This window comes from Myxine glutinosa, chromosome 5 (genome assembly GCF_964187855.1).
Source record: "Myxine glutinosa chromosome 5, kmMyxGlut1.1, whole genome shotgun sequence".
In the NCBI taxonomy this organism is placed as follows: domain Eukaryota; kingdom Metazoa; phylum Chordata; class Myxini; order Myxiniformes; family Myxinidae; genus Myxine; species Myxine glutinosa.
Genome location: NC_136265.1, coordinates 21,173,548 through 21,195,327, shown reverse-complemented (window position 1 = coordinate 21,195,327; position 21,780 = coordinate 21,173,548). Strand labels below are relative to the sequence as shown.

Below are 21,780 nucleotides of genomic sequence, written 5' to 3'. Positions count from 1 at the left end.
CGTCACATGGGGATCACGTGGTCAGGTCTACCCGATGTATTTCTCCGTCTCACTCAGAAGTATCCTCGATCCTGCAAATCAGTTTTAAAATGTATTCAAGGAACAGAGCAAGTAATATCATTATAAACCTCCAGTATCCATATCCGAGGTATTTAGGTGCGTGGCGTATATAGATCCTCGCGACAGCACTGAAAACACCACCAAATTGGGCAAAGAAGAAGAAGAAGAAGAAGAAGAATCTATGACGGAGAAAGACTTCCCCTGAACCTCGTATTGTAACTGTTCCTGTGACGAAAGTTCATGTGGTCTGATCTGAAGAGGTTTGTTCTGAGATTCTCATTTTACCTCTCATTAATGTACGATGAGGTATTTGATTGTTCATTTAATGAGGTGTTTTTCACTCGTTTTGTTTCATTCGCCACATTGTTTTATTTCACGTCATCACTAAACTTCCCACAACGATGATTAAACCTCTTTCTTCATTTTAACTACAAATCAGTCACAAAGTGTTTATAATTAACTTGTATATCCAATGTGAATGTGACCTTTAAATGAGGAGGTGTAGTGTTGGAACATAACAAGGGTACGATGTACAATTATCTACTTTCCCTCTTCTGGTGGATATTTAACGTTTACAACCCAAATGTCGATGGAAAACCTGATTCGTAATCTCAAAATATCAAAAAGATCCTGTGGGTCTAAAATGTAACATTCCTGGTTGATCTTCCCACCGAGATTCCATCCTTGCTTAAAGTTAAATTGGACTCCTCAAGGAAATTATTCTGGAATTCCAGAACTGCGAGTCCGTGTCTGTCCCTGCCGTGCCGGTCTGTGTCTGTGTCTGTCTCTGCCGGTCTGTGTCTGTCTCTGGCGGTCTGTGTCTGTCTCTGCCGGTCTGTATCTGTCTCTGCCGTGCCGGTCTGTGGCTGTCTCTGCCGTGCCGGTCTGTGCCTGTCTCTGCCCTGCCGGTCTGTCTCTGCCCTGCCGGTCTGTGTCTGTCTCTGCCGTGCCGGTCTGTGCCTGTCTCTGCTGTGCCGGTCTGTGCCTGTCTCTGCCGTGCCGGTCTGTGCCTGTCTCTGCCGTGTCGGTCTGTGCCTGTCTCTGCCGTGCCGGTCTGTGCCTCTCTCTGCCGTGCCGGTCTGTGCCTGTCTCTGCCGTGCCGGTCTGTGCCTGTCTCTGCCGTGCCGGTCTGTGCCTGTCTCTGCCGTGCCGGTCTGTGTCTCTCTCTGCCGTGCCGGTCTGTGTCTGTCTCTGCCGTGCCGGTCTGTGTCTGTCTCTGCCGTGTCTGTCTCTGCCGTGCCGGTCTGTGTCTGTCTCTGCCGTGCCGGTCTGTGTATGTCTCTGCCGTGCCGGTCTGTGTCTGTCTCTGCCGGTCTGTGTCTGTCTCTGCCGTGCCGGTCTGTGTCTGTCTCTGCCGTGCCGGTCTGTGTCTGTCTCTGCTGTGTCTGTCTCTGCCGTGCCAGTCTGTGTCTGTCTCTGCCGTGCCGGTCTGTGTCTCTCTGCCGTGCCGGTCTGTGCCTGTCTCTGCCGTGCCGGTCTGTGCCTGTCTCTGCCGTGCCGGTCTGTGCCTGTCTCTGCCGTGCCGGTCTGTGCCTGTCTCTGCCGTGCCGGTCTGTGCCTGTCTCTGCCGTGCCGGTCTGTGTCTGTCTCTGCCGTGCCGGTCTGTGTCTGTCTCTGCCGTGCCGGTCTGTGTCTGTCTCTGCCGGTCTGTGTCTGTGTCTGTGACTGTCTCTGCCGGTCTGTGTCTGTGTCTGTCTCTGCCGGTCTGTGTCTGTCTCTGTCGTGCCGGGCTGTGTCTGTCTCTGCCTTGCCGGTCTGTGTCTGTCTCTGCCGTGCCGGTCTGTGTCTGTCTCTGCCGTGCCGGGCTGTGTCTGTCTCTGCCGTGCCGGTCTGTGTCTGTCTGCCGTGCCGGTCTGTGTCTGTCTCTGCCGTGCCGGTCTGTGTCTGTCTCTGCCGTGCCTGTCTGTGTCTGTCTCTGCCGTGCTGGTCTGTGTCTGTCTCTGCCGGTCTGTGTCTATGTCTGTCTCTGCCTGTCTGTGTCTGTCTCTGCCGGTCTGTGTCTGTCTCTGCCGGTCTGTGTCTGTCTCTGCCGGTCTGTGTCTGTCTCTGCCGTGCCGGTCTGTGTCTGTCTCTGCCGTGCCGGTCTGTGTCTGTCTCTGCCGTGCCGGTCTGTGTCTGTCTCTGCCGGTCTGTGCCTGTCGCTGCCGTGCCGGTCTGTGTCTGTCTCTGCCGTGCCGGTCTGTGCCTGTCTCTGCCGTGCCGGTCTGTGCCTGTCTCTGCCGTGCCGGTCTGTGCCTGTCTCTGCCGTGCCGGTCTGTGCCTGTCTCTGCCGTGCCGGTCTGTGCCTGTCTCTGCCGTGCCGGTCTGTGTCTGTCTCTGCCGTGCCGGTCTGTGTCTGTCTCTGCCGTGCCGGTCTGTGTCTGTCTCTGCCGGTCTGTGTCTGTGTCTGTGACTGTCTCTGCCGGTCTGTGTCTGTGTCTGTCTCTGCCGGTCTGTGTCTGTCTCTGTCGTGCCGGGCTGTGTCTGTCTCTGCCTTGCCGGTCTGTGTCTGTCTCTGCCGTGCCGGTCTGTGTCTGTCTCTGCCGTGCCGGGCTGTGTCTGTCTCTGCCGTGCCGGTCTGTGTCTGTCTCTGCCGTGCCGGTCTGTGTCTGTCTCTGCCGTGCCGGTCTGTGTCTGTCTCTGCCGTGCCGGTCTGTGTCTGTCTCTGCCGGTCTGTGTCTATGTCTGTCTCTGCCTTTCTGTGTCTGTCTTTGCCGGTCTGTGTCTGTCTCTGCCGGTCTGTGTCTGTCTCTGCCGGTCTGTGTCTGTCTCTGCCGTGCCGGTCTGTGTCTGTCTCTGTCGTGCCGGGCTGTGTCTGTCTCTGCCGTGCCGGGCTGTGTCTGTCTCTGCCGTGCCGGTCTGTGTCTGTCTCTGCCGTGCCGGTCTGTGTCTGTCTCTGCCGTGCCGGTCTGTGTCTGTCTCTGCCGTGCCGGTCTGTGTCTGTCTCTGCCGGTCTCTGCCGGTCTGTGCCTGTCGCTGCCGTGCCGGTCTGTGTCTGTCGCTGCCGTGCCGGTCTGTGTCTGTCTCTGCCGTGCCGGTCTGTGTCTGTCTCTGCCGTGCCGGTCTGTGTCTATGTCTGTCTCTGCCTGTCTGTGTCTGTCTCTGCCGGTCTGTGTCTGTCTCTGCCGGTCTGTGTCTGTCTCTGCCGGTCTGTGTCTGTCGCTGCCGGTCTGTGTCTATGTCTGTCTGTGTCTGTCTCTGCCTGTCTGTGTCTGTCTCTGCCTGCCTGTCTGTGTCTGTCTGTCTCTGCCGGTCTGTGTCTGTCTCTGCCGGTCTGTGTCTGTCTCTGCCGGTCTGTGTCTGTCTCTGCCGTGCCGGTCTGTGTCTGTCTCTGCCGTGCCGGTCTGTGTCTGTCTCTGCCGTGCCGGTCTGTGTCTGTCTCTGCCGTGCCGGTCTGTGTCTGTCTCTGCCGTGCCGGTCTGTGTCTGTCTCTGCCGTGCCGGTCTGTGTCTGTGTCTGTCTCTGCCGTGCCGGTCTGTGCCTGTCTCTGCCGTGCCGGTCTGTGTCTGTCTCTGTCGTGCCGGGCTGTGTCTGTCTCTGCCGTGCCGGGCTGTGTCTGTCTCTGCCGTGCCGGTCTGTGTCTGTCTCTGCCCTGCCGGTCTGTGTCTGTCTCTGCCGTGCCGGTCTGTGTCTGTCTCTGCCGTGCCGGTCTGTGTCTGTCTCTGCCGTGCCGGTCTGTGTCTGTCTCTGCCGTGCCGGTCTGTGTCTGTCTCTGCCGTGCCGGTCTGTGCCTGTCTCTGCCCTGCCGGTCTGTCTCTGCCGTGCCGGTCTGTGTCTGTCTCTGCCGTGCCGGTCTCTGCCGTGCCGGTCTGTGCCTGTCTCTGCCGTGCCGGTCTGTGCCTGTCTCTGCCGTGCCGGTCTGTGCCTGTCTCTGCCGTGCCGGTCTGTGCCTGTCTCTGCCGTGCCGGTCTGTGCCTGTCTCTGCCGTGCCGGTCTGTGCCTGTCTCTGCCGTGCCGGTCTGTGCCTGTCTCTGCCGTGCCGGTCTGTCTGTCTCTGCCTTGCCGGTCTGTCTGTCTCTGCCGTGCCGGTCTGTGTCTGTCTCTGCCGTGCCGGTCTCTGCCGTGCCGGTCTCTGCCGTGCCGGTCTGTGTCTCTCTGCCGTGCCGGTCTGTGTCTGTCTCTGCCGTGCCGGTCTGTGCCTGTCTCTGCCGTGCCGGTCTGTGCCTGTCTCTGCCGTGCCGGTCTGTGCCTGTCTCTGCCGTGCCGGTCTGTGCCTGTCTCTGCCGTGCCGGTCTGTGCCTGTCTCTGCCGTGCCGGTCTGTGCCTGTCTCTGCCGTGCCGGTCTGTGTCTGTCTCTGCCGTGCCGGTCTGTGTCTGTCTCTGCCGTGCCGGTCTGTGTCTGTGTCTGCCGTGCCGGTCTGTGTCTGTCTCTGCCGTGCCCGTCTGTGTCTGTCTCTGCCGTGCCGGTCTGTGCCTGTCTCTGCCGTGCCGGTCTGTGTCTCTCTCTGCCGTGCCGGTCTGTGTCTGTCTCTGCCGTGCCGGTCTGTGTCTGTCTCTGCCGTGTCTGTCTCTGCCGTGCCGGTCTGTGTCTGTCTCTGCCGTGCCAGTCTGTGTCTGTCTCTGCCGTGCCGGTCTGTGTATGTCTCTGCCGTGCCGGTCTGTGTCTGTCTCTGCCGGTCTGTGTCTGTCTCTGCCGTGCCGGTCTGTGTCTGTCTCTGCCGTGCCGGTCTGTGTCTGTCTCTGCCGTGCCGGTCTGTGTCTGTCTCTGCCGTGCCGGTCTGTGTCTGTCTCTGCCGTGCCGGTCTGTGTCTGTCTCTGCCGTGCCGGTCTGTGTCTGTCTCTGCCGTGCCGGTCTGTGTCTGTCTCTGCCGTGCCGGTCTGTGTCTCTCTGCCGTGCCGGTCTGTGCCTGTCTCTGCCGTGCCGGTCTGTGCCTGTCTCTGCCGTGCCGGTCTGTGCCTGTCTCTGCCGTGCCGGTCTGTGCCTGTCTCTGCCGTGCCGGTCTGTGTCTGTCTCTGCCGTGCCGGTCTGTGTCTGTCTCTGCCGTGCCGGTCTGTGTCTGTCTCTGCCGTGCCGGTCTGTGTCTGTCTCTGCCGTGCCGGTCTGTGTCTGTCTCTGCCGGTCTGTGTCTGTGTCTGTCTCTGCCGGTCTGTGTCTGTGTCTGTCTCTGCCGGTCTGTGTCTGTCTCTGTCGTGCCGGGCTGTGTCTGTCTCTGTCGTGCCGGGCTGTGTCTGTCTCTGCCGTGCCGGTTTGTGTCTGTCTCTGCCGTGCCGGTCTGTGTCTGTCTCTGCCGTGCCGGTCTGTGTCTGTCTCTGCCGTGCCGGTCTGTGTCTGTCTCTGCCGGTCTGTGCCTGTCGCTGCCGTGCCGGTCTGTGTCTGTCGCTGCCGTGCCGGTCTGTGTCTGTCTCTGCCGTGCCGGTCTGTGTCTGTCTCTGCCGTGCCGGTCTGTGTCTGTCTCTGCCGTGCCGGTCTGTGTCTATGTCTGTCTCTGCCTGTCTGTGTCTGTCTCTGCCGGTCTGTGTCTGTCTCTGCCGGTCTGTGTCTATGTCTGTCTCTGCCTGTCTGTGTCTGTCTCTGCCTGTCTGTGTCTGTCTCTGCCGGTCTGTGTCTGTCTCTGCCGGTCTGTGTCTGTCTCTGCCGGTCTGTGTCTGTCTCTGCCGGTCTGTGTCTGTCTCTGCCGTGCCGGTCTGTGTCTGTCTCTGTCGTGCCGGTTTGTGTCTGTCTCTGTCGTGCCGGTTTGTGTCTGTCTCTGCCGTGCCGGTCTGTGTCTGTCTCTGCCGTGCCGGTCTGTGTCTGTCTCTGCCGTGCCGGTCTGTGTCTGTCTCTGCCGTGCCGGTCTGTGTCTGTCTCTGCCGTGCCGGTGCCTGTCTCTGCCGTGCCGGTCTGTGTCTGTCTCTGCCGTGCCGGTCTGTGTCTGTCTCTGTCGTGCCGGGCTGTGTCTGTCTCTGCCGTGCCGGTCTGTGTCTGTCTGCCGTGCAGGTCTGTGTCTGTCTCTGCCGTGCCGGTCTGTGTCTGTCTCTGCCGTGCCGGTCTGTGTCTGTCTCTGCCGTGCCGGTCTGTGTCTGTCTCTGCCGTGCCGGTCTGTGTCTGTCTCTGCCGTGCCGGTCTGTGTCTGTCTCTGCCGTGCCGGTCTGTGTCTGTCTCTGCCGTGCCGGTCTGTGTCTGTCTCTGCCGTGCCGGTCTGTGTCTGTCTCTGCCGTGCCGGTCTGTGTCTGTCTCTGCCGTGCCGGTGCCTGTCTCTGCCGTGCCGGTCTGTGTCTGTCTCTGCCGTGCCGGTCTGTGTCTGTCTCTGCCGTGCCGGTCTGTGTCTGTCTCTGTCGTGCCGGGCTGTGTCTGTCTCTGCCGTGCCGGTCTGTGTCTGTCTCTGCCGTGCCGGTCTGTGTCTGTCTCTGCCGTGCCGGTCTGTGTCTGTCTCTGCCGTGCCGGTCTGTGTCTGTCTCTGCCGTGCCGGTCTGTGTCTGTCTCTGCCGTGCCGGTCTGTGTCTGTCTCTGCCGTGCCGGTCTGTGTCTGTCTCTGCCGTGCCGGTCTGTGTCTGTCTCTGCCGTGCCGGTCTGTGTCTGTCTCTGCCGTGCCGGTCTGTGTCTGTCTCTGCCGTGCCGGTCTGTGTCTGTCTCTGCCGTGCCGGTCTGTGTCTGTCTCTGCCGGTCTGTGTCTGTGTCTGTCTCTGCCGGTCTGTGTCTGTCTCTGTCTCTGCCGGTCTGTGTCTGTGTCTGTCTCTGCCGGTCTGTGCCTGTCTCTGCCGTGCCGGTCTGTGCCCGTCTCTGCCGTGCCGGTCTGTGTCCGTCTCTGTCGTGCCGGGCTGTGTCTGTCTCTGCCGTGCCGGTCTGTGTCTGTCTCTGCCGTGCCGGTCTGTGTCTGTCTCTGCCGTGCCGGTCTGTGTCTGTCTCTGCCGTGCCGGTCTGTGTCTGTCTCTGCCGTGCCGGTCTGTGTCTGTCTCTGCCGTGCCGGTCTGTGTCTGTCTCTGCCGTGCCGGTCTGTGTCTGTCTCTGCCGTGCCGGTCTGTGTCTGTCTCTGCCGTGCCGGTCTGTGTCTGTCTCTGCCGTGCCGGTCTGTGTCTGTGTCTGTCTCTGCCGGTCTGTGTCTGTGTCTGTCTCTGCCGGTCTGTGTCTGTCTCTGCCGGTCTGTGTCTGTCTCTGCCGGTCTGTGTCTGTGTCTGTCTCTGCCTGTCTGTGTCTGTCTCTGCCTGTCTGTGTCTGTCTCTGCCGGTCTGTGTCTGTCTCTGCCGGTCTGTGTCTGTCTCTGCCGGTCTGTGTCTGTCTCTGCCGGTCTGTGTCTGTCTCTGCCGGTCTGTGTCTGTCTCTGCCGGTCTGTGTCTGTCTCTGCCGGTCTGTGTCTGTCTCTGCCGGTCTGTGTCTGTCTCTGCCGGTCTGTGTCTGTCTCTGCCGGTCTGTGTCTGTCTCTGCCGGTCTGTGTCTGTCTCTGCCGGTCTGTGTCTGTCTCTGCCGGTCTGTGTCTGTCTCTGCCGGTCTGTGTCTGTCTCTGCCGGTCTGTGTCTGTCTCTGCCGGTCTGTGTCTGTCTCTGCCGGTCTGTGTCTGTCTCTGCCGGTCTGTGTCTGTCTCTGCCGGTCTGTGTCTGTCTCTGCCGGTCTGTGTCTGTCTCTGCCGGTCTGTGTCTGTCTCTGCCGGTCTGTGTCTGTCTCTGCCGGTCTGTGTCTGTCTCTGCCGGTCTGTGTCTGTCTCTGCCGGTCTGTGTCTGTCTCTGCCGGTCTGTGTCTGTCTCTGCCGGTCTGTGTCTGTCTCTGCCGTGCCGGTCTGTGTCTGTCTCTGCCGTGCCGGTCTGTGTCTGTCTCTGCCGTGCCGGTCTGTGTCTCTCTGCCGTGCCGGTCTGTGCCTGTCTCTGCCGTGCCGGTCTGTGCCTGTCTCTGCCGTGCCGGTCTGTGCCTGTCTCTGCCGTGCCGGTCTGTGTCTGTCTCTGCCGTGCCGGTCTGTGTCTGTCTCTGCCGTGCCGGTCTGTGTCTGTCTCTGCCGGTCTGTGTCTGTCTCTGTCGTGCCGGGCTGTGTCTGTCTCTGCCGTGCCGGTCTGTGTCTGTCTCTGCCGTGCCGGTCTGTGTCTGTCTCTGCCGTGCCGGTCTGTGTCTGTCTCTGCCGTGCCGGTCTGTGTCTGTCTCTGCCGGTCTGTGTCTATGTCTGTCTCTGCCTGTCTGTGTCTGTCTCTGCCGGTCTGTGTCTGACTCTGCCGGTCTGTGTCTGTCTCTGCCGGTCTGTGTCTGTCTCTGCCGGTCTGTGTCTGTCTCTGCCGTGCCGGTCTGTGTCTGTCTCTGTCGTGCCGGGCTGTGTCTGTCTCTGCCGTGCCGGTTTGTGTCTGTCTCTGCCGTGCCGGTCTGTGTCTGTCTCTGCCGTGCCGGTCTGTGTCTGTCTCTGCCGTGCCGGTCTGTGTCTGTCTCTGCCGGTCTGTGCCTGTCGCTGCCGTGCCGGTCTGTGTCTGTCGCTGCCGTGCCGGTCTGTGTCTGTCTCTGCCGTGCCGGTCTGTGTCTGTCTCTGCCGTGCCGGTCTGTGTCTGTCTCTGCCGTGCCGGTCTGTGTCTGTCTCTGCCGTGCCGGTCTGTGTCTATGTCTGTCTCTGCCTGTCTGTGTCTGTCTCTGCCGGTCTGTGTCTGTCTCTGCCGGTCTGTGTCTATGTCTGTCTCTGCCTGTCTGTGTCTGTCTCTGCCTGTCTGTGTCTGTCTCTGCCGGTCTGTGTCTGTCTCTGCCGGTCTGTGTCTGTCTCTGCCGTGCCGGTCTGTGTCTGTCTCTGTCGTGCCGGTTTGTGTCTGTCTCTGTCGTGCCGGTTTGTGTCTGTCTCTGTCGTGCCGGTTTGTGTCTGTCTCTGCCGTGCCGGTCTGTGTCTGTCTCTGCCGTGCCGGTCTGTGTCTGTCTCTGCCGTGCCGGTCTGTGTCTGTCTCTGCCGTGCCGGTCTGTGTCTGTCTCTGCCGTGCCGGTCTGTGTCTGTCTCTGCCGTGCCGGTCTGTGTCTGTCTCTGCCGTGCCGTGCCGGTCTGTGTCTGTCTCTGCCGTGCCGGTCTGTGTCTGTCTCTGCCGTGCCGGTCTGTGTCTGTCTCTGCCGTGCCGGTCTGTGTCTGTCTCTGCCGTGCCGGTCTGTGTCTGTCTCTGCCGTGCCGGTCTGTGTCTGTCTCTGCCGTGCCGGTCTGTGTCTGTCTCTGCCGTGCCGGTGCCTGCCTCTGCCGTGCCGGTCTGTGTCTGTCTCTGCCGTGCCGGTCTGTGTCTGTCTCTGTCGTGCCGGGCTGTGTCTGTCTCTGCCGTGCCGGTCTGTGTCTGTCTCTGCCGTGCCGGTCTGTGTCTGTCTCTGCCGTGCCGGTCTGTGTCTGTCTCTGCCGTGCCGGTCTGTGTCTGTCTCTGCCGTGCCGGTCTGTGTCTGTCTCTGCCGTGCCGGTCTGTGTCTGTCTCTGCCGTGCCGGTCTGTGTCTGTCTCTGCCGTGCCGCGTGTCTGTCTCTGCCGTGCCGGTCTGTGTCTGTGTCTGTCTCTGCCGTGCCGGTCTGTGTCTGTCTCTGCCGGTCTGTGTCTGTCTCTGCCGGTCTGTGTCTGTCTCTGCCGGTCTGTGTCTGTCTCTGCCGGTCTGTGTCTGTCTCTGCCGGTCTGTGTCTGTCTCTGCCGGTCTGTGTCTGTCTCTGCCGGTCTGTGTCTGTCTCTGCCGATCTGTGTCTGTCTCTGCCGAACTGTGTCTGTCTCTGCCGGTCTGTGTCTGTGTCTGTCTCTGCCGGTCTGTGTCTGTGTCTGTCTCTGCCGGTCTGTGTCTGTGTCTGTCTCTGCCGGTCTGTGTCTGTGTCTGTCTCTGCCGTGCCTTTCTGTGTCTGTGTCTGTGTCTGTGTCTGTCTCTGGCGTGCCGGTCTGTGTCTGTCTCTGGCGTGCCGGTCTGTGTCTGTCTCTGCCGTGCGAAGCGTACAACACCCAGCCTTCGATGTGTACGTCTCCCATCCAAGCACAAACCTAGTTTCTGGGATAACAGGATTATGCGTGTTGAACCTGAAAAGTTTAACTTCCAGGAAAGTGGAGACGCTTTGGAACGTGAGTGAGACAATTGCAGTGAGAGGAAAATACAAAACATGTTTTATATGTCCATGTGTGTTAAACAAGAGGAACTACTCTGACCCTGAACGCGACATGATGCTGATGTGGTTTCCGTAAATTATACCAACACATCAACTTCAGATTGGGAGAGCATCCATGTGGTACTCAGGTCTTTGAAGACAGATATTTTTGGTCACAAATACCTGGAATTAGATTGGCCGATCCAGCTTGCGCCCTTATTATGGGCTCATCAGGATAACGTTATCCCAAATCAATATTTGTGGTGAACAAGCTGGATACGTTTACTGTTTCACTGGATATGTGATCAAATTGGATAAGATTATGACTCGCAAAACATTCCAAACTGAGTGAAGAAAATAACATGTATAACCTTTCTGTGATTAACATGAGCTTTGTATCCCTGGCAGGTCATTCGTGAAATGGAGAGCTTCATGGAATGGCTCCAATCACAAGGACTGAGAGCAGAAACAGCCCAAGCAGTGATCGAAAAGCTTGGAATTGAGAATCAGAAGGTTATTCGAGCTTGTACTGAGTCGGATCCATTGCGGGACGAGCTCCTCTCTCTCGCCAAAGAGAAATTTCAATTTGCAATGTATGCTGACTTCTGTAAATTTATGAATTCTTTTTCGAAGCCGCAAGATGTCCAGATTGCAGGTTCTTCTCTTTTGGGAAGCATTTTCGTCAACTTGGAGAATGTTATTCGGGAACTTTCCAGTTTCTGTGAAAAGATTTTCGGATCCCAAAATGTGCAGCTGGACCACGATTCTGGTCTCTGTGGAATCGGGCTCGGTGATTTCTGCAGTCTCCAATTTCAGGATGATGGATCAACACCCAAATCTGGTAGGTGACGTATTTTATGCCTCCGTCGACCAAGTCAAAGGTCAAAGTCTGTAATATGTCTGTAACTTGAGAATGGTGAAAGTGATCCAATTTAAACTTATTAGACATGCATAATGATGTAAGGATTAACTGATTAGATGTTGGGGTCCTAAGGTCAAAACTCAACAAAGGCCAAAGATCAACCACTTTTTTTTCAAATTTCTAAAGTCCTCAATTGTCGTCTGATTGACTTGAAATTTGAATGGGATGTGCACATCAGCTGACTGAATTCGACCTTCATCTATTTTCAAGGTTAACATCGGGCAAAGGTCAACAACCTTTACAAACCTCTAAAATCTACAATTTACATCCGATTGACTTAAAATTTGAATAGGATTTACATGTCAACTTACTGAATTCAACCACCAACTATTTTTGAAGTCAAAAAGATACTCCCCTGAATGCCAATCCATTTTATTTTATTGTATTATTTGAGACACACACACACACAGACACACACAGACACACACAGACACACACAGACACACACAGACACAGACAGACACAGACAGACACAGACAGACACAGACACACACAGACACACACAGACACACACAGACACACACCAGGCATTTTAATGCCATTTTCCCTGCTAGAGGGGGGGCGGGCGGGGGGTGGGGGTTCGCCTTGCGAGCCCCATTGACAATCTTCTCCAAAAGTTGTTGTTGTTGCAGGGAGGATTCTTGAGAAAGTATATTGAGGGTTTTCCAGATGGTGCTTTCGGAGAGACATGGTGAGGGTGTGAGATTTGTCAGGATTGAACGACATGTGAGAGGATTTTCCAGAGCATCGGAAAGATCATTAATTAAGACCAGAAAAAGCACAGGGCCCAGAACACTGCCTTGAGGAATAGAAGGGGAACAAACACCAGAAACAGATTTCACCAGGCACCTGCGGGATTTGGAGGAGGGAGACAGGTTTGACAGTTCAGTCTTGAGAATAGAGAGCCGGATACTTTATCTTTTGCCAAGTGTCGCTCTATGAGTGATTTTTCGCTCGTATGACTCATTTTTCACTTTACGAGTGTTTGTTTGTCTGTGTACAAGATATCTGAAAAAATTGTGGACGGATTTGGACGACATTTGACGGAGAAGCAGCCAGCGTATGTGACAAGGATGAAATGATTAGATTTTGGGGAGATCCGAATCCGGATCTGGCTTGTAGAATTTTAAAAGTGCTTCTTCATCATTTGAAGAAGATCAAAGTTTGAAGTTCCTTGAAATTTAGCTCAGGTGCCTCCCATTTCTCTTGATCATCTTTGAGATGTTTCTACACCTTGATTGGAGTCAACCTGTGGTAAATTTAATTGATTGGACATGATTTGGAAAGGCACACACCTGTCCAGATAAGGTCTCACAGCTGACAATGCATATCAGAGCAAAAACCAAGCCATGAGGTCGAAGGAACTGCCTGCAGAGCTCAGAGACAGGATTGTGTCGAGGCACAGATCTGGGGAAGCCTACAAAAAACATTCTGCTGCATTGAAGGTTCCCAAGAGCACAGTGGCCTCCATAATTCTTAAATGGAAGAAGTTTGGAACAACCAGGACTCTTCCTCGAGCTGGCCGCCCGGCCAAACTGAGCAATCGGGGGAGAAGGGCCTTGTTAAGAGAGGTGACCAAGAACCCGATGGTCACTCTGGCTGAGCTCCAGAGATCCTGTGTGGAGATGGGAGAAACTTCCAGAAGGACAACCATCACTGCAACACTCCACCGATCTGGGCTTTATGGCAGAGTGGCGAGACGGAAACCTCTCCTCCATGAAAAACACATGAAAGCTCGCTTGGAGTTTGAGAGTCCTTTAGGTGCTTTCTTGCAGAGTGTGAGAAACATGATTCTGTGGTCTGATGAAACCAAGATTGAACTGTTTGGCCTCAATTCTAAGTGTCATGTCTTGAGGAAACTAGGCACTGCTCCTCACCTGCCCAATACCATCTGAACGGTGAAGCATGGTGGTGGCAGCATCATGCTGTGGGGGTGTTTTTCAGCAGCAAGGACTGGGGGACTGGTCAGGGTTGAAGGAACAATGAACGGAGCAAAGTACAGAGATATCCTTGTTGAAAACCTGAAACAGAGCGCTCAGGACCTCAGACTGGGCCAAAAGTCCTGTTGGAAGGTGAACAATGACCCTCAGCACACAGCCAAGACAACGCAGGAGTGGCTTAGGGACAACTCTGTGAAGGTCCTTGAGTGGCCCAGCCAGAGCCTTGACTTGAACACAATCGAACATCTCTCGAGAGACCTGAAAATGGCTGTCCACCAACGGTCCCCATCCAACCTGACAGAGCTTGAGAGGATCTGCAGAGAAGAATAGCAGAAATCCCCAAATCCAGGTGTGCAAAGCTTGTCGCGTCATACCCAAGAAGACTCGAGGCTGTAATCGCTGCCAAACGTGCTTCAAGTAAGTACTGAGTTAAGGGTCTAAATACGTATGTCAATGTGATATTTCAGTTTTTTATTTTTAATAAATTGGCAAAACTTTCTAATATCCTGTTTTCTCTTTGTCATTATGGGGTATTGAGTGTAGATTGATGAGAGAAAAAATGAATTTAAGCGATTTCAGTATAAGGCTGCAACATAACAAAATATGAAAAAGTGAAGGGGTCTGAATACTTTCTGAATGCACTGTATGTGCTCTACTGAGTACTGTTCTCGTCTTGACCTGTTTTTGTGTTTGAATCCTGGGGATTGTCCTGCAAAAATTCCGTGGAATACCGCTTCCGGTTCCTCGGGTGACGTTGTGTCTGTCGTCTGTGCTTCTCCCGATAAACACAGATAGATTTTCTCCCAATCGTTTTTGTCAAATTTCTAGTTTATTTTGCTGTGAAAAGGTTTACTGTGTGCTTCAAGGTCGATCTTGTTTTGTTATTGGTGCAAATTTGTGTGTATTAGTCGGATTTTTCGTATTGTGTTTTGGAGGCCAGCCCACTTTCCCTCAAGGCCTGCCAACTTTCCCTCAAGGCCTGCCCACTTTCCCTCAAGGCCTGCCCACTTTCCCTCAAGGCCTGCCCACTTTCCCTCAAGGCCTTCCCACTTTCCCTCAAGGCCTGCCCACTTTCCCTCAAGGCCTGCCCACTTTCCCTCAAGGCCTGCCCACTTTCCCTCAAGGCCTGCCCACTTTCCCTCAAGGCCTGCCCACTTTCCCTCAAGGCCTGCCCACTTTCCCTCGAGGCCTGCCCACTTTCCCTCGAGGCCTGCCCACTTTCCCTCAAGGCCTGCCCACTTTCCCTCAAGGCCTGCCCACTTTCCCTCAAGGCCTGCCCACTTTCCCTCAAGGCCTGCCCACTTTCCCTCAAGGCCTGCCCACTTTCCCTCGAGGCCTGCCCACTTTCCCGCAAGGCCTTCCCACTTTCCTCATCAGTCTTTTGTTTATTCACGTTCGTTTTTTCGCTCCATTGCCTTTTTTTTCCCTTCACCTCCTACTTTCCACGAACCTCTTACCCTTTGTTTAATGTCATAAAAACAAAAAATATATATTTAATAATAATAATAATAATAATTTCCTTCTCTCCTCGCAGTGCCCCGCTCCCTCACACGACCAACTGTGGTCTCTCCCCTCCCCATCTCTTTCCATCATATCTCGTTCCTCTCCAGCCAATTTTTTTTTTCTCCTTTCCAATTCGTGAATAATTCACAACACTCCTTCAACCTTTCTCCTTCTTTCTCAGATCTGCTTCACCTAACCTTCAAATATATATATATATATATTAACAAAGAAAATAAAAAGGAGGCCCATCCTCCCATACAAACAAATTGTTTGCACATGTTCCTTCGTTCTCTGCTTTACCTGGCTTGATAATCTCCTATTCTTCTGTTCCTTCATCTGAACCTGTTCTAAAATTCATCACCCCCCACCTTAGCCTCCCTACCCTCATTGCAGTGAATACCCAGACGGTGTTCACGATTTTGTTTAAAAATGTTTGAACTTCCCCCTGCCGTGCTGTTTTCACTCGTCTTCCTTTTCAAAATGCTGTCTTCAAATTGCTAATTAAATCATTCCGTTAAGAAAATTCAATCTCGTTCAGGTTTCTCTCGTCATTCTATAAACTCACCTGTATTTCACCTCTCCATCAACGTTTTCAAACGGATCTCTGACTTGAAAATCTCAAGAACCCCAGTTTGTTGTAAAAACAAGTACAAAAAGTTTTAATTAAAACAAAAGCCACGTCGATGTTACACAATGCCTAGATGCAGCTGTGCCAATAACGTCGATGTTATAAGCACAGGACATTCCTATTCATTCGATTACTTGATGTTATTTTTGTGCAAAGTGAAAATATATCTCGGCAATTTCCCGTGTGTGGCGACGAATTTTTAATATATCTCGGCATTTTCCCGTCTGTTATTTCAGGCGGTGTATGACTGACCATGCCGCGATTTAAAAAAAAAAATATCGGCAATTTCCCGTGTGTGGCGACACGTGAACGAAGCTATGCTCCTCTCTCCACATTATTGTGACGACGTATAAATTAAATATTTCATCGTGACGATTGTCATCAAATGGACGAATTTTTAATATATCTCGGCATTTTCCCATCTGTTATTTCGGGCGGTGTATGACTGACCATGCCGCGATTTAAACAAAATATATATATCTCGGCATTTTCCCGTCTCTTATTTCGAGCGGTGTATGACTGAGCATGCCGCGATAAAAAAATATATATATCTCAATGGACTTGAAGTTACAGGCCTTTGAGAATTCATTTCGTTCTATAAAGGGCAACTTTCATCGGATTTTCTTCCCGTTTTTTTTCAACCGAGTCTAAAACTATGTTAGCGACTGTGAAAAATGAAATGACATATCGAATTTGATTTGAAAGAAAACTGTGTGAGAGAGGAAGACACCACGGGCCTACAAAACAGGCCTCAAAGCTATGCGAGTTAATAAAATGGTGGATATTTGTTTATATGAAGCCTCTCGCAAAATGGGTGGAGCTATGGTTCCCAGAATGGGTGGAGCTTTGAGGTTTTGTCTTCTCTGCAAGAACAACAAGAAGAAGAAGAAGAAGAAGCAGAGGTAACAACAACAACAGCAGAGGGCACTCTATGAGCGGCTAAAAATGTTCGATTTTCATTCATTGTTCAAAACTTTCAGGACTCCCAACCCACTCCCCTCACACCTTCCCTTCAAAACTCCCCCCTGCCTCCTCCACTTCAAATATCCCACTTAACCCCTCCCCTTCAAAACGTCCCCTCATCCCTGCCCTTCAAGCCTCCCCCTCATCCCTGCCATTCAAGCCTCCCCCCTCATCCCTCCCCTTCAAAACTTCCCCTCACCCTCCCCTTTAAATCTTCCTCCTCACCATTCTTCTTCAATTCTCCCCTCTAACCCCCCACCCCCCCCCCTCAAATTTTCCTCCCTCCACGCTTCCTCTCCCTTCAATCTCATACCTCCACCTCCTCCAACCTTCTACTTCGCTCTGCCCTTCTCAAACAACTCCTCACTGCACCTCATCCCATCACCATCTAACCTTTTGTCCTCCTCATCCTTCCCCTTCTCCCATCTCTTCTGCAATCTCCGACACATTGCCAACGCTCTCCCTACCTCCCTCATCTTACCCCACTGTATTGCCTGTATCCGATGCTGCCCCTCCCTCTTCCTTAACGGTATGGACCTCAAACATCCAGGGCCTTTGCTCAAACCTGATTGATCTCTCCATACAGGTTGCTTCTGACGAACCAGACTTGATCTGCTTTACAGAAACTTTCCTCCTTCAAGATGTCACCGATTCCTTAGTATGTCTTCCGAGTTACTCCCTCCTCCGGTTTAATAGACCCGATCCTCGTCCTGATGGTGGGGTTGCTATATTTATCAAAAACTCGTCCTCACACTCTCTGCACTGCCCCCTCTCCACCACACCCCCAGGAGTACCTCTGTCTACGGCTTCCCCTCCGCCCCCACCTTTTCTTGATATATGTGATGTCCCGTCCATCAAACAGTGATGACTCCATTTACATCTCGCCATCTGACAACATGGACCAACTTCTATCCACTCATCCCAACTCTCTCTTCCTCAAATGTGGCGACTTCAACTGTCATAATGCCAGCTGGCTGGGTGTGGGCACCTTTCGCACCAGCCACGGCAACTCACCAACGACTTCTGCGACTCATTTGGACTGACACAATCTGTCAATTTCTCGACCCGGATCTCAGTCAACGGTACATCATCTCTTCTTGACTTGGTCATGACTAACTTCTCTGCAAATGTCTGCTGTTCTTCTTCTCCAATCAGTTCATATGATCATATGCTTGTTAAAGTGGACATCTCTTTGGGCCATATTCAGAGAGCCTCCTCATCACTGATGTCTGGCATTTCCCTCAGGCCGACTGGCGTGGTTTTCAAGCAGCCACCAAACATCTGGACTGGTGTCTCATCTCTACTGTCTGATATCAACTCATCCTGGGAATTCTTCCAAAGAAAAGGCCTCTCTCATGCACAGATTTATCCCATCTCGTCTTCAGTTGTCATACCCTTCCTCCGATCCATGGTACACTGAATCTTGTGGTGAGGCAGGTGCCCTCAAAACAACTTGCCTTTGCCTCATGGAAGGCGAATCCAACTGAAGGTAATCTCAGTTCCTTTCAGAAAGCTCAGAAGAAGTGAGCGTCTACCCTCAGCAGAGCCAGGAAACAATATATCTCTCTCCTCTCAAGACTGAACTCTCAAACCTGTGTCCCTCCCCCAAATCCTGGTGGCATCTGGTCAAATCTGTTTCTGGTGTTTGGTCCCAGTCCATCCCCTCCTTTAACTCAAACAGCTGCACAGTTGACATTGCACGTGAAAAAGCTGAATGTCTCAACTCTCTGTTTGCCTCAAAATCTTGTGTCCCAAACCCATCTTTCTCTGTACCCACCATACACAGTCGTACCCAGCTGCTCCTGGACTCTGTGTCCTTTCCTCCTGACAAGGTGGAAAAGTTTCTGTCAACCCTCGACTCTGATTCTGCAACTGGACCTGACGGCATCAGCCCACAGGTCCTAAAATCCTGTTCTTCCGCTCTTTCACTTCCTCTCTCTGTTCTCTTCACCCTCTCTTTTGCTCAAGGTCATCTGCCATCAGCTTGGAAATCAGCCAACATCACCGCTTTACACAAAAAAGGTGCAAAACAGATCCTTGCAACTACAGACCAATCAGCCTTCTCCCAATTATCAGCAAAGTCATGGAATCCATCATTGCTTCGGATATGGAATATCTTTCCTCTTCTCAAATGGCTTGATCTCTGATCATCAATTTGGTTTCAGACCAGGTCACTCTACTCTGGACATGCTGCTTCTGCTGTCTCAACAATGGATGGAGGTCCTCAATGCCAAACAGGAAATTAGAGCTGTCTCTCTTGACATATCACGTGCCTTCGATACGGTCTGGCATCCCGCTCTGCTCACCAAACTCTCCTCCAATGGTATCCATGGAAATCTCCACGCATGGCTGGCGGACGTCCTCTCCAGTCGTAGCCAATGTGTGGCTCTGAATGGAATTCTCTCATCTCCCCTTCCTGCCCAGGCTTGAGTTCCTCAAGGCATTGTTCTGGGCCCTGTGCGATTTCTGGTCTTCATCAATAATCTCTCTGACTCTCTGGAAAATCCTCTCTATCATTTTGCTGATGACTCCACCCTCTGCCGCTCCATATGTCAACCCTCAGAAAGGCAGGCAGCAGCCTCCTCACTTTCTGCAGACCTGGACAAAATCACAGACTGGTCAAACAAGTGAAACATGTCTTTCAATCCTGACAAATCTCACACTCTTACGATGTCTCTCCGAAAAGACCGACTGGACAACCCTCCCATCCACTTTCTGAATAATCCTCTCCAAGAAGTTCTGTCGCTCAAGCTTTTGGGTCTCACTATCTGCCATGATTTTTCCTGGGAAAACTACATTTCAAATCTGGCCTCCAAAGCCAGTCGCCGACTGGGCATCCTCCGTCGTGCGAAGTCCTTCCTTGGCAAACCTGAGCTCCTCACCACATACAAGGCTTTCATCCACAGCTCAATGGAATACTGCTCTCCCCTCTGGGCTGGTGCTCCTGCCTCACACCTAGCTCGCCTTCACGCTGTTGAAACCAAAGCGTTCAGAATCATTGGAATCTCCCGCGATGAAGCTAACTCCGAGGGCCTTTCACTTACTCACCGCAGGCAGGTTGGTGGTCTTTCCGTCTTATACCGACTCCTCTCCGGCCTTGCTCCCCCAGCTCTCTCTGGGCTCTGTCCCCCAAATATTCCTGCAGGTTGCACAAGATCTGCCTGCAACCCTCTTCTGGTTAAACTGCCAAAATCAAGACTCTCTGCTCACCTTCACTCCTTCATTCCTCTTTTATCCCACCTCTGAAACAAACTCCCTCACTCTCTTCAATCCAACTCCTCCCTCCAGGTCTTTAAAACAGCTGTTCACCACCATCTCTTATCTTCCCCCATCCAAAACCTTGATCTTTTCTACCCCCGCTAATTTCACCCCAAATCCACTTTTTTGAAATACCAACTTCTTTCCTGGCAGTTCTTGCAGTGTCCTTGTGTTTTATACTTCTCCCACCCCTTCCCACGCCTCCTACCCCCAAGCCCTCTCCCTCCCACAGATATCCCGATGTCCCTGCTCTCAAATGTTGTGTTTGTGTGCTTCCCCTTCTCTCCCCATCTTGTCTACCGCTCCCCTTTTTATATACACTGTTTGTCTGTTTGATTTGTTTGTGTGATAAATGTTAGCTCTTTCACGAGCTTCGATTCTGTATACAAAAAAAAAGAAGCTACATATCGTTGTGACATTTACAGGCTTCATAGCTAATATGCATGTGCCAGAAATTATCTTAAGCTCGAGATAGAGCATCTGCAATGACATAATCTCAACCCAAAATATGTACAACTTTCAAGGGGTACGGTTGTACGAAAAGCCCCCATCTGTTCTCTCTCAGGTGCTTGAAGAGCAACGCTGTCGAATCTGCTAGAGTCAATATCTTGATGCTTTAGATCTGCGTTCCGCAACCTTTTTAGCCCAGGACCCAATTGAAAACCCAGGCATCCAGTCGCGACCCATCGAATCCCCCCCCTTAATCCTCCCCCCCCCCCCGCAAATCGTCACGGAATATATATCGATTGCTTATGACGTTAATATTTTGGTCAGGGTTCGGTTCATCATCTTTGTACAGCAGTACAATTCGTAATTGAACAATAAAGCAAAGTAACGACAATCATACCAAACACTGTCCTTATTTTGTTGATATTTTGTACGGATCTCCACGACTATGAGGAGAGAGAGAGAGAGCGAGAAACCACGCCCCCCTTGAGAATGAGCAGTGACTTCGATCACAGACACCGCCCACTTGATATTATTGTCAGCCAATCAGGCGTAAACTCCCTGCCTTGTTAGCAGCTTCGGAAGAGATGAATCCGCCCCTACGATGAATCCGGATGAAGATTTAATGATGAAGATGAAGATGATGATGAAGATGAATCTCACAACATTCATCGGCGGTGTATCTTTTGTGAAATATAATAAAACTTTAATTATTAAAGTGACACGCCAAGATAAGGTGTTTGAACTTTATTTTAATCTTCATCGTGAATAGATGATAAACTTAAAATGTAACATGAACTGGTAAACAAAACAAGAATAACTTTTACTGAAAATACCCGATATGCATCTGAACTTATATCCAGGTTCAATGTTCAGTTATCATGAACAACATTAAATAAACAACTTTCACTGATTAAACCCGAAAGTGAAACTTACAAGCCTAATTCAAATGTTCCGTTAGCAACATTGTAGATGTGGATTATCCACATCAGTGCGATGGTTGACTTTGCATATTGGCTTGAGATCATCGATTCGGCTTTGAAGCGGCGACAATGCAATTCTCAGGTTGGCGTACAGGGCCACTGTCTCCAGTTTGTTTCGATACTTGGACTTCAGGTATGTCACCATTGAGAAACCTGCCTCACACATCCACATCGTCGTGAATGGCATCAGGAACTTTACCACGAGATATGCAATCTCTGGGTACTCATGAGACACTGTCAGCCAAAACTTTACTAAAGTGTCCTTCCTGAACAGTGTCTCAAGTGTACCGTCGGACACGATGTCGATCAAGTCCCCTTTCAATCTGTTGGACAAGTTGCAGCACTGCTGAACGTTGACTGAATAAGGGTCTCGGATCCACTGCTTCTTTGAATCAACAGGAAAGTATTCGTCAAATAGTTTGCACAGGTTCACCAGATGTTCGACGATGACATCCTTAATGTCCCCACGTTCCTCAACACTCTTACTGAGCAGATCATCCAGGGTTTCGAACATGTCAAATTCATCATTGGTCTGTACTCTTCTCTTCCATAGATCCAGCTTTGACTTGAACGCCGCTATCTTGTCATACATTACGAACACGGATTTCGCCTGCTTGTTCGTTTTGCCCTGGAACAATATTGCTGCGGTTTTGAGATTGGCACATTGAAGGCATTAAAGGTTAAAGGTTTTCCCCCCATAGTTAGTCACACGAGCAACATATAGGCCCATTTGTAGTATAGTTATGTCTTAGTATGTGTAAGAATAGGCCATCTCCCTTCTTAGTACCTGCGTTGTGTAAAGACAGGAGAGTAGACCCCATTCATTTTGCGTCCACCCTCCAATTCTACCTCTATGTGGGCGTAATCCATCCCGCGCCCCATTTGGCTGCCCACTAGTCGAGTAACACGAGGTAGGCCTAAAAAGGTAGGGGTGGCGTTGAGGTCGGGAGCGGCAGAGGCGATGACGGTAAGAGCCACCAGCCAATCAGAGCTCGAGCGGCATGGCGTGAGAGGGCGTGGTGAAGCGCGTCTAGTGAGTTCCAGAAGGTTCGCGGGGCGTGCCTATATAACCCGCTGCGCAAAGCGCTCAAATGAACTTGAAGGGTTTTTGCTTAAGGACTTGGTTGAAGGACT

The 21,780-nt window shown here is 52.4% G+C and overlaps 1 protein-coding gene across 2 annotated transcripts in view; it reads left to right on the top strand.

Annotated features, from left to right (window-relative positions):
* Positions 1 to 21,780, top strand: part of LOC144888250 (uncharacterized) — a 42,756-nt gene continuing 20,976 nt past the window's right edge. Inside the window, exons 1-2 of one of the 2 annotated variants that reach the window (XM_078777682.1) lie at positions 1 to 320; positions 10,411 to 10,843. In XM_078777682.1, coding sequence (XP_078633808.1) covers positions 10,423 to 10,843 — 421 coding nt within the window. In that variant the 5' untranslated portion in view covers positions 1 to 320; positions 10,411 to 10,422. Of the gene's footprint in view, positions 321 to 10,410; positions 10,844 to 12,911; positions 13,282 to 21,780 lie in introns of those variants that run through there. The other variant, XM_078777683.1, reaches the window with a different exon arrangement.